At 50.7% G+C, this 18,907-nt stretch overlaps 1 protein-coding gene across 1 annotated transcript in view; it reads left to right on the plus strand.

Moving 5' to 3' along the window:
- The window catches only part of LOC140680877 (uncharacterized), a 359,672-nt gene that overhangs the window by 312,247 nt on the left and 28,518 nt on the right, over nt 1-18,907 (plus strand). The window contains exon 10 of the mRNA XM_072919762.1: nt 5,418-5,648. Within this exon, the coding sequence (XP_072775863.1) occupies nt 5,418-5,648 (231 nt within the window). The remainder of the gene's footprint in view (nt 1-5,417; nt 5,649-18,907) is intronic.

Here is an 18,907-nt window from a genome sequence, read left to right on the forward strand (position 1 = left end):
GAGAGATGGCACCAGAGACAGGATTCTGGCCACAGACTGCTTTAAATGTGCATCCCTTATCTCCACCCTGCACTAGGTGGAGAATTCCCAGGGTAAGGAATTCCCGAGATCAATTGCAAGGGGAAATGATTGAATATCTGCTCTGGGTCTGGCTCTTCTTCTTGCCCAAGCCAATGGCAAAAGCCGTACCCATGGCATCTTGGTTTCTATCCCCAGCTTCCAAAGGTGTTTCTTTCCATCCCCTTTCATTCTTTGTACCCAGCGTGAGCTCTGGGGGTGCCAGGGGTTCTGGAGGTCCCATTGTATTCCTAAAGCTGCCATAACCCCCTGGAGGCTCTTTCCTGTAAAATGAGTTAGGCTGTCTGTGTCTCTTTCATGTTCAATGCCTTTTATTGGAATGATTTCTTTTAGAAATACCTTAAGAAGTGATCCAGTGGTTGCTGAGCAATCAGAATTGCTTTTGCCCCCCTATTAGGTGAGATGGTGTCACCAGAAGATATTGAAGCCTTCCTGCTCAGGGCATGTCAGTGCCCGGCTCTTACAAGCACACACAGCTGTGCCGGTTGAGCTGACCATGGGGGGTAACCTGGGCTTTGTCTGATTCCCTTTCCTCAATAACAGCGTGTCTTGGAACTCTTTTCCCTTCTGCTGCCCTTGAAGAGCCATCCACAAAGACATTTTCTGCCTCAGGCCAGGCAATGTCTCCTGAATCTCCCCCAGGCTGGGTCTGGAGCTCTGTCACTTGAATGCAGTGCTGGGTTTCTTCCCAGCCCCTCTGGGGGCTGTTCAAACAGGAGGCTGGGTTAAACCCTTCCCCTGTCCTCAGTTCTGAATCCTCCTGTGCCACTGAACAAGTTTCACACTGTAATAACCGAGCACTGCTCATCCATTGCGAGGCTCTTTTGGTTATCAAAGCTTGAACTTGATGGCAGACTGGAACAGTAGAGATCCTGTTGTCATCAGGTTTTGGGCCTCAGTTCCCGTTGAAGCTGTGGCTGCACAATTCTGCTGAAAATGAGGCCACTGTGGCCACTGGGTGAAACATTTTGGCCCGAGAATTCCTTTGGCATGGCCCTGTTTAACATTCACCTACAATTCCAATTTCTTTTCTGAGTCTGGAAGAGCCACAGCTGAGGCATTAATATTTTTTGTTTTTAATTTTCTCAAGTTTTATTCACTTTCTCCTGTCCATACCACAGCATGGAGGCTGTCTGGGGTTACAAAGTCCTACAATGTTCTGGCTGGAACAGAGAATCCTCAATCCAGGCTGTGTAATTCTCTATTAAATCTCACAATTGTCGCAGCTCCTTTTTGGTCCTGGATAACGTTACTTCTGAGATTGCCCAGACCCTCTCTGGGTCAGTCCACCACAAACGATCAGTCAAATTATGTCCCAAAATTTAACCTTTTTCTCTATGATTTGCACTTCTTTTTCCGATACTCAAAAGATTTTTTGGCAGGAAATTCAGCCATTTCACAGAGGCTTTGTCTACCACTTGTTCTTGTGCTCCTCATTGGAGCCATCTGATTCCCTGACTGGCAGGATAGGAGTGCTGTAGGGAGACATCCCTGGCTCCAAAAGCCCTGCCTTTAGCAGGGACTCCATACCAGGCTGTGAGCCCTTCCTTCCCTCCCCTGGAACAGGGTGTTGCTTTTAGCCCCCACTTGTCCTGGTTGCTTCCAAGTAATTTGGAGACGCTCCACATCAAATTTTTCCTCTTTCCCTGGGGCTGCCCACACCTCTGGGTTCCCTTCAGCATAGGCCTTGCAAGACATTTGGCACAAAGGTACAGCAGCAATAGACTCTGTATCACCTTTTACAGTATTACAATGCCACCATCAAATTCCTTCCTAGTTAATTTCCATCACAGTAGGAAGAGAAAAAACTTAGTTTATTTCAAACTATCCCCCACAGCTCCTCATTGAACAAATGATACCAGCTCACCGTTCCCAGTTATTCCCTTAATAATGAAAACATTCCTTTCCAATTTTCCCCCCTTAGGTGTAAGATTCAGAGTAGATGGAGAGTCCCCTGTGTCCATCAGGAGAGGCCTCGTCTGGATGCAGACCCAGCCTGGATGTTCTCCAGGGCTGCAGTGTGGTGGGTCCCCGGTGGGATGGGAGCTCAGAGAGCCCTGACAATCCATGTCCATGCAGGGGCGGACTCGCTCCTCCTGAGGGTGCTGCTGTCTGTGCTTGCAGTGTCCTTGTGGGCTGCAGCTGGAGCCCTGACTCCTTCCCAGGGGCTGTTTGGGTGGGCTCTGCCCTGGCCAGGAGGGCAATGCCTCTGCCAGGTGCTTGTGGCCGAGGCCGTCCCCTGGGTGCTGGGGCCCCCTTGGGCCCTGGGGTTGGTCCCTCAGGGGCTGTGGGAACTCTGCCATGGCCTTTGCCTTCAGCTTGGCCTTTTGCTCATCCCTCCTTGCCTTCAGCTGCTGTGCCTTTGTGCCCAAGTGCTGCAGGGCCTTCTTGTGCCACTCCTGCAGCCCCGGTCACTGCCTGTGGGTGCTCATCCTCTGAGAGCTGCTGAACTTTCTGCAAAATCTTTCCTTTCTGCAGGGACCCAAGCCAAATCCTTCACAGAAAATCCTGATCCATCCATGTGCACTCTGCATTTCCCAGATGTTGCTTTATTTTGCTCCTTGTGCTCAGGGTCCCCTGCACAGCCCGGATGGCAGAGCCGGTGCCTGTCCTGCCGCAGTGTCCAAAGGCGGCCCCCCCGGCGGGCAGGGCCGGCAGCTCCCCGGGGCCGGGCAGCAGCCGGGGCGTCCCGCAGCCTCCTGGGGGCCGGGGGCCACTGCCGGCCCTGCCCGGGGCTGGTGGGCTCAGGCAGCGCCCGGCGCTGAGCCCCGGCTGCCCCACAGCCCCGGCCCGGCCCCGCAGCTCCCCACAGGCCCCCAGCCCTGCTCCCGGTCCCGCACCTCTGCGCCCACTGCTGCCGCTGCCCACCACAGAGAAACCCCTGACATCCTGACCTCCTGCTTTTCCTCTCCTGGAAACCGGGGATGGAGAGTAGCAGGTGGCAAATTCTGAGGATACGACCCTGCTTAAAAACATGCCAGTTGTGAATCTTTTTCTCTTCCTCCTCTTTGCCATCATCCTTTTTCTTACCACACACATTCCTCCTGCTACTTCTTGCCTGAACCATATTGCTGCACACTCCCCTTCACCCGATCCCTTCCCAGCACACCAACACCATCCATCCCCTGTTGTCCATATCCCTTCTCCCCTTCCCTTATTCCCCCCCCCTCCCGGGTGTCCATGTCCTTAATTACCTCTGGGGGAATGTGCAAACTACCTCAGCATTCTCCCAAGGGACCCTTCAGAGACATTTTGGGATCATCCTCCCTTTGGTCAGGACCCCTCCCTGGCTTTCCCTTTTCTCCCCTCCATGGGTGCCCTGCCATGTTCACTCCCCAAAGATCCCAGGGCACTCACTGATGAGATTTTCAGTGCTCTCTCCCTGCTGACTCTTCACAGACCCCCCTGATGTGTCACTCGTCTGTCTCCTGGTCACTCCCAGGTCCCCAATCAATCCCCGGTGCCGCCGCCAGCCAAGGGAGCCGATCACCCAAAGTGGGTGAGGCACCTTCAGCTGCACTCCCTGCCCCAGGGTGTGCGGAAAAATTGACATCACCAGAGGATTCTGTCCACAAAGCAGACAGAGGAGTCCTGTGAAACTAATTTCATTTCTAAAAATGGGAGAGGCCATGGGACATTCCCCATGGGATCTCTCCAATTGCTGGAGGACACAGCCTCCTTTTCATCCTAATTCTCCTGGCCACATCTCCCTCTGCTTTCCCCATTGGCTGAAGCACTTGAGAGCTACAGACTTCCCAATCCACCTACTACATACTCCCTTAATATGCTTCCTGCTTTTATATAGCAAATGATATTCATGGCTCTGTTAAGTCTTTGTTGTTCTTCTGGAAGTTCATGAATTGAGCAGGACCTTGGCTGAGCAACAGTCTGTGTCATCAATTAATAACATTTTCTGAAACTGATGGCTTCTCCTGTCACTCCCTTGTGTACAGCTCCCTGGCCCTCTGAGCGTTCCCTAACTGGACTCCCCCCCTCGGCCCCATCGCCCCCGCGAGGGGAATTTGGGGAGGTGGGAGTGGGGCAGCGCCAAGGCCGGGCCCCCCCGCGCTGTCCTGGCGGGAGCGGCTGCAGTGGGGACCGAGTGCGGGCGGGAGCGGCCGAGAGCCCAGCACTGCCCCAGCCCGACCTGCCCCAGCTCCATCCCTGCCCCTCGGCTGGGATGCTGTGGGTCTGGGGGGAAGAGGGAGCCGGCAGTGGGTGCTGGGCCTGGGGGCAGGAGGAGAAGGGAAGGAGAAGCAGGCTTGAGGAACAGAATGGTCAAACGATGCAGGTGGCAGGAGAAGGTGGGATTGTGCAGGGGAAGGAGGAATAGCAGGAGGAAGAGGAGTGTGAGGAAGAGTAGGGACACAGGAGGAGGAGGAGCAGAAGGAGGAAGCAGCAGAAGGTTCCACCCCTCCCTGTATCTGCAGCCTCCCCCCAGCCCCAGGAGCGTTTCTCCCCCCACATGCAGCAGGTGACTGTGGAGGGTGATCCAGGATTTTCTAGGGGTGAATCTTGGTGTTTCTGAGCTTTCATGGGCTAAATATTGGTGCTTTGGTTTTCTGTGGCAGCTGAATCTTTATGTTTTGGAGGAGGTTTTTGCTGACTTGTGATGTTTGGGGAGTTTTTGATCCGTATCTTGAACTTTGTGGGATTTTTGGGCTGAATCTTGGTGTTTTTTAGAGGTTCTTACAGACATAAGATTCCCAATGACTTCCTGAGATGAACTGGAGCAAAGAGGAACCTCCAGTCCAAGGTGCTCTCCTCTTGTTTTTTTCCCCAAACCAGGATTTTTCATTCCCTGGGTGTGGCTGGATGGAGGAGGAGAAAAACCCTCGGAGATGCTGCAGGAGGAGGAGCTGCAAACGCAGCCCAGGGAGCTGCCGGGAGGAAAGAGCCCCCCTGAGCCAGGAAGGCGAGCGGAGATCCAGCCGGAGCTCGGAGCTGGTGGAGAAGTCTCATGGCAGGGAGAAGCCCCACAAGTGCTTGGAATGTGGGAAGGGTTTCAGCTGGAGCTCCAACCTGATCGTGCACCAGAGGATCCACACTGGGGAGAGGCCCTACGAGTGTGGGGAGTGTGGGAAGAGGTTTCGGACCAGCTCCAATCTCCTCGTACATGAGCGGAGTCACACAGAGGAGAGGCCCTTCCGCTGCCCCGACTGCGGGGAGGGCTTCAAGCAAAGCTCCCACCTCACCAGGCACCTCCGCATCCACACCGGGGAGAGGCCCTACAAGTGTGTGAAGTGTGGGAAGGGTTTCAGACAGAGGTCTGGCCTGATTGAGCACCAGGTGATCCACACCAGGGAAGGCCCTTATAAATGTTTGGAATGTGGGAAGAGCTTTGGGTGGAGCTCAGGCCTGAGAAAACACCAGCACATCCACACTGGGGAGAGACCCTACGAGTGTCCCCAGTGTGGGAAGAGGTTTCGGACCAGCTCTGATCTCCTCAGACATGAGCGGATTCACACAGAGGAGAGGCCCTTCCGCTGCCCCGACTGTGGGAAGGGCTTCAAGCACAACTCCGACCTCACCGTGCACCAGCGCATCCACACTGGGGAGAGGCCCTACAAGTGTGGGAAGTGTGGGAAGAGCTTCTCACAGAGCTCAGCTTTGACCCAGCACCAACGGAGGCACCACTAAGGGAAGCCCTGTGAGTGCCCCGAGTGAGGGAAGAGCTTGGAGTGAGGGAAGAGAGTGAGGGAAGAGCTTGGAGTGAGGGAAGAGAGTGAGGGAAGAGCTTGGTGCGCTGCTCCAGCTCCATCCCCCATGGGAGGATCCGGGCTGGATGATCCCCAGTGACCCCCGTTGGGCAGAGCCCTGGTGCCCCCGTATGGGGAATAAAACAGAGAGTAAAGCAATGGAGCTGATAAAGGGGCCCGATATCTGAGGCCCGACTGAGCAGAAACTGTGGGAGACACCAACACAGTTTAAGTCTCCCTGGGCAAGGAGTGACCGAGCAACGTGGTGTGAGACTTTGTGATAAAATAATGTTACCAGGTGATGTCATGTCATGAGGAATGTGTAACCAATGGGAAATTGTTACCAAAAACAGAGCCCTATATAAGCACCATACAAGGAAATCCCTGTATAAACACCTGGTACACACAATAAAATTGGCTTTGGTCTAATCTCGGATGTCCCCGTCTCTCCCTGGTGGATAACCCTGTTGTGGGTGATCCCCGTTGGGTGGGGGGAAGGTGTTGGAGGGATTTCTTTCCCTTCTCCTCGTGCTGCCGTGGTTTGGTTGGTAATAAATTCCCTCCCTGTGCCCGGGCTGGGTCTGTTGTCCCCGTGCCGCTGCTCGGGGCGGGATCTCTCCCGTTCCTTCTCTGCACTCCCGGGCCTCTCCTCAGCCAATGAGAGAATGCGGTGGACAAGAGTCAGCCAATCAGAGAGAGCGGCGCTGATGACTCAGCAGTTGCCGGGCAGACCCGCAGCAGGCAGTGTTCCCCACCCGGACCCCGCCCTCCCTGCCCAGTGCCGGCCCCGCCGTGGGGTCCCCCCAAGTCCCTCCCCAGTGCCCCCATAAACTGGGCTGGGTTTAACTGGGAAGCGTTACTGGGAACACTGGGAGCAGGCGGGCAGGGGCAGAGTGACAGCAGGGCTGGGGGTACACAGGACCCCCCCAAAATCATCGTGGGGATGGAGTGGGGGATCCCGGCTGGGCCCGAGGCCACAGGGAAGCTCTGCGGCCGCCGGCAGCTCAGGAGATCTGTGGGCAGAGAAACAGGGTTGACACCGGGCTGGGGGCCCCAGGTGGAGCACCCACAGTCTTGGGGAGAGGGGACATGACCCCCCGGACCCCCCTTGACCCACTTGCACAGGTAGAAGCCGAGCCCCAGCACCAGGGAGACAAAGCCCAACTCGTAGTCCCTGATCCCCGTCTGCATCTTGCTGCTGGTGGCGTCCAGCGGCATCTCTGGGAGGCCTGCAGGCATCAGGACCCCCCCAAAACCTCTCACAGACACCCCAAGCCTCTCCAAGCACCCTCCTGATTGCTCCCAGTCCACCCAGGACCCCCCAAAACTTGCCATGATCCCTTCCTCACCTCCCCAGGACCCACCAAAGCATCTCCCATCCCTTTTAGAATCCCACAACCCCCTTCCAGTCTCCCCCCACCACCCCAGTACGCCTAAACCCTCTCCCAGTCCCTTCTCAGCCCCACCAGGACTCACCCAAATGCCTCCCAGTCTCTTTCCAGCACAACCAACCTCATCCCAATCTCTGCTTTTCCATCCCCAATCTCCATCCAGCTCCTCCAGGCTCACTCTAGTCCCTCCCAGTGACACCCAGTACCCCCAAACTCCCTTCCAGTGCCCACCAGGACCCCCAGAACCTCATCCCACCAGCTTCTTCTCTGCTGAATTCCTAGAGGAAGACCAGGCCCAACTACTACCAGACCTTCAGAGAAAACTCCACCCTTCTAGAGATCACCACTTCAGCAGCATTTCATCTGCCACTCCAGGAGGAGCAGCCACCATTTTAACTGGACTACTACCAACACCCTGACTCCTCAGGGTGTCAGGTTTCTGCCTCCATCACTAGTTTCATTTGTACTAATTGCATTTTTTAAATTATTATTTTTATTTAGTTTTTTTTCCTGGTAAAGAACTGTTATTCCCATTCCCATATCTTTGCCTGAGAGCCTTTTGTTAAATTGTGGTAATTCGGAGGGACAGGTTTTACCTTTTCCATTTCACAGGAGGCTTTTGCCTTCCTTCACAGACTCCTGTCTTTTCAAACCTAGACATGGGCTTTGTTTTGTCGAGAGTTCAGCTGAATAGAATGGCTGCGCAGCAAGGGACATGAAAGAGTTAAGTTGATGAGAGTGTGAGAATACGTGACTTCTAGCGTGAAAACAACCTTGAGAAACAAATATCTCCTAACAACCTTGAGCATACAGGTGTCTCGTTAATAAAGAAGCAGTAACTGCAAGGCTTATTGCAAAGAGATATATGTGTTAATAGAAAGGTAACCAATCCTGAGCTTCGCTTTTGCAATATGTATGAGTTAATGAGTGCTTGTATTAAGAAACTGTAATCGACCCCAATAAACTGAGACTTGTTGATCATGACAGCATGAGGCTTGTCTCCCGCGACAATCTCACCAACATCTGGAGCCCGAACGGATGGGATCCCCCCGCCTGGATCTGTGAGACGTTTGTGTTGGGGTCGGGTCCCGCAGCTAGACGGACGGCGATTAAGCTCCACTACCTGGTGCCGCGCCCTGAGTGACCACAGCGGTGAGCTCAGCCGATACGTGCTGCCGAAGCCTAGAGGGGCTGCAACAGCGCTGACGTGAGTAATGGATAGGCAAGCAGCATATAACCTTTTCACCTCCTTTCTCAGACGGAGGCAATTTAAAGGGCTTGATTTGGATAGGGATCTCCAGGCTTCCGTACAGCTTCTCTTTCATATTCTCTCAAAGAGAGCTAAAAAAGTTAAAGAAGCCAATTTGGAACAGTTGGTTCTGTGGGCAAGAAACAAAGGCAAACTGCAAAAGCCTTCGCTGATTTTTAGTAAAATCGAATGGCAAGAGCTGGGGCAGCTGCTTTGGGATGCAGTGATAGAACGCGGAGGCGGGAGAGAAGCAGTGCTGGCCCCTCGCCCCTCCGCAGCAGCGGCAGCGGCGGCGAGCAACCCAGCGCGGCATGTCAATTGTAGCAGAAACAAGCGATCACAAAACAAGATACAAAGGCAAGAAAAAGTTACAGAAAGCCCTTCCTCGTCCCTTGTGGAACGGGTTGGCAGAACTAAGGCAACGGGCTGTGGCGGAGAGCAGCAGGGTGCGGCAGTAAGCACCGGCCAGCCGCCCGGGCGGACCGCAGAAGCGGCAGCGCGAAGTGGCAGCGCGGAGCGGCGGGCGCGGGGCCAGGCAGAGCGGGGCCGGCCGGCACCGAGCCTGAGGCAGCCCCGGGGCGCAGCGGACTTCAGCAGAGAGACAGAAGGCTCCTTGTTACTGAGCAACAGCGCGAGGAGGGAGATGGGCGTTCCCGGGGGCTCGGCCGCGCTGGAGTCGGAGCAGGCGGGGCGCGGCTGCGGCAGGGGCATCTCCTCTCCCGTCCTCACAGTGACGCAGCAAGGATGGAGGGAGACGGCGCCGCCCCCTCATCTCCCCGCAGCACCCAGCAATGGCGGCGGAGACGCTGCACAGCCTGGGTGCCACGGTAACAACAACGCCGAGAGCAGCAATGCCACTGATGGCGAGATGGCAACACTACAGCAAAAATTTCAACAGAATTTTTTCAATTCCTCGCCCGAGTCAGAAGACATAATGAAAAAGTATAGCAGTACCGAGTGTTTTCCAAGATGCCAAGAGGGATGGACATTATGCAAATCAAAGTTATTTCAAATACAATGTGGATGAAAGATAGAAATGTTAATCATGATTTAATTGCCAAAAATGTCTTTGAAAACAAAGATTTGAGAAAAGTCAGTCAGATGGAATGTTGGCATTGTGTTCACAATTTCTGGTTTTGAGTTTTTATAGATAAAAAGATAAATCATAATTGTCAAGTTTTTATAGGTAATGATAAGTAGTGATTGTTACTAATGTTATATGAATGCTTTGAAAAGATTGTTTTAAACTATTTTAAACATTTCTTGTTGATAGGTTGATCATATAATGTAAGTTGTCTGATTTTTGTGATAAGAATTATTATTAAGATGTTAAGATATTGAGGTGTTGTTTTAATATTTACAGTCAGTTTTCATATGTTTTATTGGGGTTTTTTTTTAGGTGCTTGATTGTAAGATGTATTTTTCAGGATCCTGTGTGTTTGATTTTTTAACTACTCATGTGTTTTCTTTATTCAATCTTCTATGCAGCTGCAGTTCATCTTCTTTTAAAAATTTATAGTCCAAGTTCTGGTTCAAGATTTCAGACTTCAAATTTTCAGATTTTTGAAGAAAAGGTTTGTTGTATTTAGAGAATTTTTGTTTTAAAAAGAAATTTTAGACAGGTTCAATTATTTGATGTTTTGATAAATTGTTAATAATAAGGTTTTTCACTTATAACTGTTATTTTTAAGACTTTTGTTTTAAACATATCCTCCAATTAGAGTTCGAGCTCTGGCCAGGCTCTGGCTCTACGTGGATGGTGTGATTGATCCAGGTGTTTTCTGCATCAAAAAAGTATTCAAGTCCTTTTAGCTTGACAATTTGACCATACAGGACAGCTGAGCCTCAAAAGGAGTTTGGACAGACATGATCCGGACATGTTTTATCCAAATCTCTGTTGTTTTAAGGTTTTTCAGCTGCTGCAGACTCTGGGATGACAATTTGATAGTGTAGCACTTGGTAACTGTGATTTTATATGTAATATTGATTGTGTATTATCTGATTGATTTTTATTTGTTGTTAGTTTCTTTACTATGTGCATTGTTTTGTTCTTAATGGTTTTTCATGTTTATAACAAAGATGTTGATATTTCCATTTCTTCATGCAAGTTTTAGGGAACAGAATTGAGAGAGGACCCTCCAGTCCCTGTGGGGGTGTTGGGTTTGTTTGTGTTTTAGCAGGTGCAGAATCTAGATGGATTTCAGTGAAGAATGTGGAACTTATCAATTGCAAGAGGGCACTGATCTCTCCACAAGTGGATCAGAGGATGCACAGCAAAAGTGGATTGTGCAAAGATTTGTGTTTCACCCACAGAAGATCGTGGGCTTTGAGTCTTTTTTTATAAGTGTGTTTTTAATGATGTTATAGAATTTTTTTTTTACTAAGTTTTAATAAGTTTTAGTAATGCCTGTGATTTTTCTGTTCATCTTGCCATTGTCTTTCAATGGCAAAAGAAAAAGAGGGAGGTCCCAACGTGGATCAACAGCAATTCTACTTGAGTGAGTGTTTTTACCCGTCCAACCAAGACGTCTGGGCAGGACAGATGCTCTTGCTGCATTGATACGAAAAGGCAGAAGCAGAATTTTTAAAATAGATGAAAAAGATATCAACCCGCAGTGATAACAACGTGAACAACAACAGTTTGCCTGGAACATCCCTGATGAATCCAGTTCTGATGAAAATTAATTTTGTAGAGTACAGAAAAATAAGTTGAAATATTATAAGTGTGAAGTTAGTTTTATCAGAAGTTAGTTTATTAGAAATTATAGTTTATGTTTAGAATTAAGATTGTTTTCTTATGTTAGACAGGGCATTCAAGAACCTGAGAAGAATGTGGTGGGCCTCAATGTTTTTATTTCGTACTTGTTTAATTTGGAGTCTTGTTGGGTCCCATGGCAGAGTTCAAGACTTGGACCTGAGCTCAAATAAATTTAAATAGCACTCTGGGAGCGCAAGCTGTTGCATTTGTGCAAAACCTTAAATTTACTGATGACAGTTTTCAAGAATTTGGTCTTTTGGGTTCTGTCCCAGGAAATTACTGTTTGATATTTGGATTTTAGCTACCAAACTAACTCAAGAAAATGGAAAATTGACAGATGACAACACTTGGTTGTCTCCCAGATCACCATTGTATTACAACTATTTAGAATATTGTAACAATTCGACTCCAAGACGTAGTGCAGGAAAACTGCCCCCAGGAACCTTCCTCATTTGTGGGGACCGAGCCTGGTCAGCAGTCCCTCAAAATGCTAGGGGAGGCCCATGTTATATCGGTAGGTTGCCACTTTTTGTTCCCACCATACATCAGGTTCTCGAATTGCCTCAGAAGACTCAACGAGCCAAACGCAGTGTTCTCCAAATGGACACTTCATTTGATAACTGGCTCAATTCTTTAGGTTTTTCTGGCTGGGTCAAAGACTTAATTTGTTTTGGTATTGTACTTTTTTTATCTTTATAGTTTTTTTAATTGTTATACCGTGTTTTTTACAGTGTGTGCAAAAATTAGTTCATTGCGCCTTCACTCCAGCCTGAGTAGCTCAAAAAGAAAAAGAGGGAATTGTTGCAGCATTTTTGAGAGAAAGAGGACATGAATTGTGAAAGTTGAGCTACTCCAGTCTAGGCCTCAGATTGAGGCCTGGTGGGGCCTTCAAAGCCTCTGACGCAGTTAGAAATTCAGAGCTTGTGGCGCAGATAGAAAATAGTCTTAAGGTGTTGTGGGGACCACTGGGTGTGAACTAGTATAGGTTTTATGGTGTAAAGTGTAGACCGTTTTAAGGAAAAGGTAAACAATGTTAGCCTACCAATTAGAGTGTCTTTGTTTCTGTAAACTATGTAGAAGCTTATATAAACTACCGCCTGATCTTGAATAAACGGAGAACGTTGCATTAATCATATTGATTGGATGTGCGTTTGTCTTGTCCAGTTTCCCGTTTTTCTGAGATTCCCTGGCTTTACCGATGAGTCATTCATGGACTTTGCATCGAGGTTGACTGCCTCGGTGGAGCGGCAGGTGGTAGAACCTGAGCTAAGGCGAATGGTCCTTGCGAGATTTGCTAGGATCCACTGCAACGCAGAATGCAAGAGTCATACAGGCTCTTCCTGAAGGGGCTACACTTTCACAGATGGCAGCGGCCTGTGCAGACCTAGGCCCCTCGGTTCGGAAGGTGGATGCTTGGGCTGCTGCTGCACAGCCGGTCTGGGCAGCACCGCAGGCCTGGCAGCAGCCCTGGGGTGCTGCTCAGGCGAGCACCAAACAGGGGAAGAAAGCACAGAAAGGAAAAATTCCCTCGTATGTGTGTGGCCGATGCGGAAGACCAGGCCACCCTGCAGATGTTTGCAAGGCAACTGTTCATGTTAATGGCCAAGCACTCCCGGGCCCGGGAAACGGGAAGCGGAGCGCGAAGGGGGGCGCGCTCAGACACAAGTTCCTCTCCAGACCCCAGAGCCCATGGAGGTCTGCTCGGCCAGCTTGTCGCCAGCACCTGCGGGTCAGCAGGTGTGGATGTCTGCACAGCAGCAACAGTCGTGTTAGACTCTTGCAAGGTGCACAAGGTTCCCCTGGACGCCTTTGGTCCCTTGGGTGAAGGCATGAGCGTCTTCCTCATGGGGAGGTCTAGTGCCACCCTTCAGGCCGTCATTGTGCACCTGGGTCTCATTGATGCAGACTTCACAGGGCAGATTTGTGCAATGGTTTCCACACCCACACCCCCTGTTACGATCCCAAAAGGGACACGGCTTGCTCAACTTGTGCCTTTTAAGTCTTCTGTTCACAGGACGACTGACCGGTTGCGAGGTGATGGCGGTTTTGGATCCACTGGGCCGCCTCAAGTTCACTGGACTGCTGTCCTGACCAAAGACCGTCCCGAGATGCTGTGTACCCTCTCCATCCCTGATGCGACACCGTCAGAGATCCGCCTGCGCGGGCTCCTTGACAGCGGCGCTGATGTCACGGTTCTCTCCCTTGCCGCCTGGCCTCCGGACTGTTCCCTGGATCCAGCGGAGACGTCTGTTGCGGGCCTGGGGGGAACAGCACAGTGTTATGTGAGCCAACGGCCTGTGCTGGTCACAAACCCAGAGGGACAGACGGCCTGGATTAGGCCTTATGTTACTTCTTCTCCTGCTAACCTCTGGGGGAGGGATGTTCTATCTGCGTGGGGGGTGCGCATTGGGATGGGTTTTTGATGGGGGCCACTGCAGCGAAGGGCGCAGAGTGTTCTACGCCTCCTATATGGTGGCTGGTGGATACACCTGTTTGGGAAAACCAGTGGCCCCTCCCTCAAGATAAACTGATCGCCCTTCGGAAATTGGTGCAGGAGCAGGTGGACCAGGGTCGTCTGGAGCCTTCTAACAGTCCCTGGAACACCCCTGTTTTCTGCATCAAAAAGAAGTCTGGGAAATGGAGGTTGTTACAGGACCTCCGGAAGGTCAATGCTGTCATGGAAGGCAAGGGAACATTGCAGGCGGGCATGCCATCGCCTACCATGCTTCCTGCAGGCTGGCCGATCTTCATAGTGGATTTGAAGGATTGTTTCTTTACAATTCCTTTGCATCCCAATGACAGACCGAAATTTGCCTTCACGGTGCCAGCAATTGACAATGATGAGCCTGCACAGCGATATCAATGGAAAGTTCTGCCATAGGGGATGCGCAATTCCCCGGTCATATGCCAATGGTATGTGGCCCGTGCCTTGTCTGGAGTTCGCAAGCAGTTTCCTGATGCACGTCTGTATCATTATATGGACGACATCTTGGTGGCTGTGTCCACTCAGGATGAGCTGCTGAGGATTCAGCCTCGGTTGCTCGATGCTTTGCATGCTCATGGGCTGCAGGTGGCTCCAGAAAAGGTTCAACAGCAACCTCCTTGGAAGTATTTGGGGGTCAAAATTCTGGAACGGACAATCCAACACCAGGAGGTGCAATTTGCACACTCGGTGAAGACACTGAATGATGTTCAAAAACTGATGGGTGTCATCACCTGGTTACGTCCATACTTGGGACTAACCGATGCACAACTGTCTCCTGTGTATGATCTGTTGAAAGGAGACTCTGATTTAAAATCACCTCGCACATTGACCCCTGAGGCACGTCAGGTGCTGGAGGAGGTTCAGCAGGCTGTTTCTGCCCGTCAGGTTTATCGCATTGATCTTTCCGTTGATGTCACTGTGTTCGTTACCACTCCAGATTCACATCCCACAGGTATCATTGGTCAATGGAGTGACAAATGGTCCGATCCCTTGCACATCTTGGAATGGGTTTTCCTGCCCCATCAGCCACAGAAGACGGCAACGACATTGGCTGAGTTGATTGCTCGGTTGATAATCAAATGCCGGCAACGGTGTTTGCAATTGATGGGTGCGGATCCTGCAAAGATCATACTCCCGATATCCCGGGAGGACTTTGACTGGAGCTTTGCACACTGTGTGTCCCTGCAATGTGCTCTAGAAAATTTTTCAGGGCAGATCACTTATCATTTGCCCAGCCACAAGCTACTGCAGGTGGCAAAATCTATGCAGATCTCTTTGCAGCCCAAAAATAATCAGGAACCCGTGCAAGGACCCACCGTCTTTACTCCCGGTTTGGGGAAAACAGGAAAGGCCATTGTTACTTGGAAGGATGGAGCTGAGTGGAAGGTTCTGAAAGGTCATCAGGATGGGTCGGCCCAAGTGGTTGAGTTGAGGGCCGCTGTTATGGCATTTGAGAGATTTTCCCAGGAACCTTTCAATTTGGTCACGGATTCTGCCTATGTGGCTGACATCGCACAGCGGTTGGGTCACTCAGTTTTGAAGGAGGTCAGTAACCCTGCCTTGTTTCATTTACTGAAGACCTTGTGGTGTGCTATTCAGGCCCGGGTTCATCCGTTTTACGTTCTGCATGTGAGAAGTCACACCAATTTACCAGGGTTTGTAGCAGAAGGTAACGCGAGAGCTGACAAGTTGGCTAATCCGGCGTGGGTAGCACCCCAGCCTGATACACTCGCACAGGCCAAGGCATCACATGGGTTTTTCCATCAGAATGCACATACTCTGCAGAAGCAGTTTCAGCTGACGCCAACAGAGGCTCGTGGCATTGTTGAGTCCTGTGACGACTGCCATGCACTTGCTCCGCCTCTACCAGCAGGGGTAAACCCTAGAGGCCTTAGGGCCTTGGAGCTTTGGCAGACTGATGTCACCCAGATTGCCGAGTTTGGCCAGCTCAAGTATGTGCATGTCACGGTGGACACGTTCTCCTCTGCGATGTGGGCTTCCGCTCACACTGGAGAAAAGGCTCGTGATGTCATTGCCCACTGGAGGCAGGCCTTTGCCATTCTGGGCATACCTTCTGCTGTGAAAACCGACAATGGTCCTGCTTATGCATCGCAGCAGGTGCGGCAGTTCCTGCAGTTGTGGGGTGTGTCACACAAGTTTGGTATCCCCCATTCTCCAACCGGCCAAGCTATTGTAGAACGCGCTCATGGTACTCTGAAGCGGGTTCTTCAAAAACAAAAATGGGGAATGCAGGGTGAGACCCCGCACAGTCGGTTGGAGAAAGCATTGTACACCATCAATCATCTTACAGTGCAGCAGAATTCAAATAACCCTGTCATTTTAAATCATCATCTCTCATTGCAGGCTGCAGACGAGGCACATCAGCCTCGAGCAAAAGTTCGAGTGCGGAATTTAGTCACTAAACAATGGGAAGGTCCCTATGACCTTATCGCTTCGGGGCGCGGGTATGCTTGTGTATCCACAGATACTGGGGTACGCTGGGTACCTTCAAGGTGTGTTTGTCTTGATCTGCAACCGCAGAGACAGAATCCGACAAACGGGCAACATAGAAGCCGTGACCAAACTGAAAGTCATCAAATGGATGGATCATCGAGTGATGACTCAGTTGAAGATGACGGTGGGTGATCACTCTGATGATTCCTCCATGAACAGACACTGAACGTTATTCATTTTTCCTTTTCTTTTAAACTAAAAAGGGTGAGATGTTGCCCTGATTCTTGAGTTTTCTAAAGCCTTCTGAGTTTACATTCTATTGGGAAACTTTCCCACACAGTTTCTGTAAATAACGTGTTGTTTTGCATTCCTCCATGGGGGTGGAGAGACTTGATGTACTAGTGCTTTGTCCAATGTCTTTGGAGAGGTGGCCCATTCACTCTCCAATCCACTGTCACCTTTGGAGAAGTATAAAAGTTGGAGTCAGAAAATAAACTTTCTCTTTTACCTTGCAAGATAGCAGGTGGCTCGCGTTGTGCATTCTCGTGTCCTATAGCGACACTTCTTGACCAGGCACCCATGGCCAAAACTCGGGATCTGCCTCCAGAATTCCCTATATCCAAGGATAGCTCCCAAGACAAAAGCTGCCCGGACTGACAAGTCTGGCTGGCCTTGGCTTCCTGAGGGCTGGCACTCATCTGCCACTGAAACACCGGGGCTCTGTGCTTTCCTTCCTAATGAAAAGAACTTCTCTTCCTGTCCAGGCACCCACAGCCAAAACTGAGATTCCACCTCCAAAATGCCCTGTGTCGAAGGACAGCCCCTAGACAAAAGGTTCCAGGAGAGTCAGGTCTGGCTGGCTTGGCCTAAGGGTGCCCACCTCTCATCTTCTTCCAGAGCACTTGGATTTCGTGTTTTTTATTTCTATAGGGAAAAACCTTCCATCCTGACCAGGCACCTGTGGCCAAAACTGGGATTCCACCTCCAAAACTCTGTACATCCAAGGATTGCTCTCAAGTGAAAGCTGCCAGGACAGACAGGTCTGGCTGCCCTTGGCCTCTTGGGAGCTGCCTCTCACCTGCCTCGAAACACTGGGGCTCTGTGCCTTCCTTCGAATGGAAGCGAACCTTCTTTCTTCTCAAGGGGTCCATGGTCAAAATTGAAATTCCTCCTCCCAAATTCCATATGATAAAAGCTGCCAGGACAAACAGGTCTGGTTGGTTCAGCCTCTCAGGAGCCACCTCTCTCCTCTTCTGTTTTGAAACACAAGGTCTGTGCTTTCCTTCCTATGGAAAAGAACCATCCTTCTTATCTACACAGAAATGGCTGAAATTGGGGTTCCACCTCCAAAATTCCCTATATCCAAGGGTTGCTCCAAGCCAAAATCTGCCAGTACCATCAAATCTGGCTGCCCCTTGCCACACTGGAGCTCGGTTCTTTCCTTCCCATGGAGATCACTGTGACACTGTGGGCACCTCATGGAACCAAGGGGATCATTGTGGCACCACTGGAGCCCATGGAACCAAGGGGCCATGGTGACACCGCGGGGCTTCATGGACCCAGAGACCATTATGACTCTGTGGGGCCTGATGGAACCACGGAGACCATTCCGACCCTTCAGGGCCTGGTGTCACCAAGGGGGCATTGTGACACCTCAGGGCCTCCTGGAAGCAAGGGACCATTGGGACACTGTGGGGCCCCATGGAAGCGAGGGAACATGGACCAGGTCTGGCTGGCTTGGCCTCCCAGGGGCCACCTGACAGGTCTGGCTGATCTTGGGATGTCAATGCCTGCCTCTCACCAGCTCCTGGAGCAATGGGGCTCCGTGTTCTCCTTTGTATGGAAAAGAACCATCTGTCTTTTCAGATGCCCATTGCCAAAACTGACACTCTGCCTAAAAAATTTCCTATATTCAAGGGTATCTCTAAGAACAGAATCTGGCAGCTCTGGCTGGCCTTGTCCTCTGGTGGTAACCTCTCATTTGCCCCTAAAACAGTGGGGCTCTGTTCCTTCATTCCTATGGAAAAGAACTGGTCTTCATGTCCAGGAACCATGGCCAAAATTAGAAATATCCACCAAGCCCGGCCGGGCTCACGGAACCATCTGCAGCCCCGGGCAGATATTGACTCTGCCAGTGCTGCCATCCTCCCTCCACTGAGAGAAAAGGACACAGGGCAGGCACACAGAGGAGCAACATGAAGACACCAGGATCAGTGAAGAGGAAGTTGAGTCCCAGATGGGAGGGATGAGGAGATGCCTTGATCTTGGGGTTGAAATCCTCTGCTAAAGCTATGGAGAAGGATGTCATTGATACATCAGGCTCTCTTTTTCCCTATAAGGCATTGAAAAGCATGGGGAGATGACTTGTTTCAGCAAAGGCCTCCATGTAAAAGTAAGCAAATGTTGAAGTAGCTGAGATCCCATGAGAAGTTTGAACAGAGAAAGAGAGCAGAGTGATGAGACCCTGTGCACCAGGGAGAGAAGAAGACCTCTGTTCCCAGAGATGATTTCAGAAGCAGTTGAAGAGAACCTCTGGTCTTGAACAACTCATCTTTAAACTAATACCCCATAAGCTGACATGGCCCATAAACACAGCTGTGGGAAAAGCTGTGAAAAAATGGCAGGGATTTCACTATTTCACTTTTTCCGAGTGGCTGCTATTCATGGAACTTAAGAACCACAAGAGAACTGTTTCCTTATGGAGAAGTCTCCATAGCAAGAAAAAGAGACTCCTCTCCCTAAGTGAAGTGAAGAAGGACTATTCTAGAGGTGGTAAACTGGCTGAAAATTTTA

Source organism: Taeniopygia guttata, chromosome 30 (assembly GCF_048771995.1).
Source record: "Taeniopygia guttata chromosome 30, bTaeGut7.mat, whole genome shotgun sequence".
NCBI classification, from domain to species: domain Eukaryota; kingdom Metazoa; phylum Chordata; class Aves; order Passeriformes; family Estrildidae; genus Taeniopygia; species Taeniopygia guttata.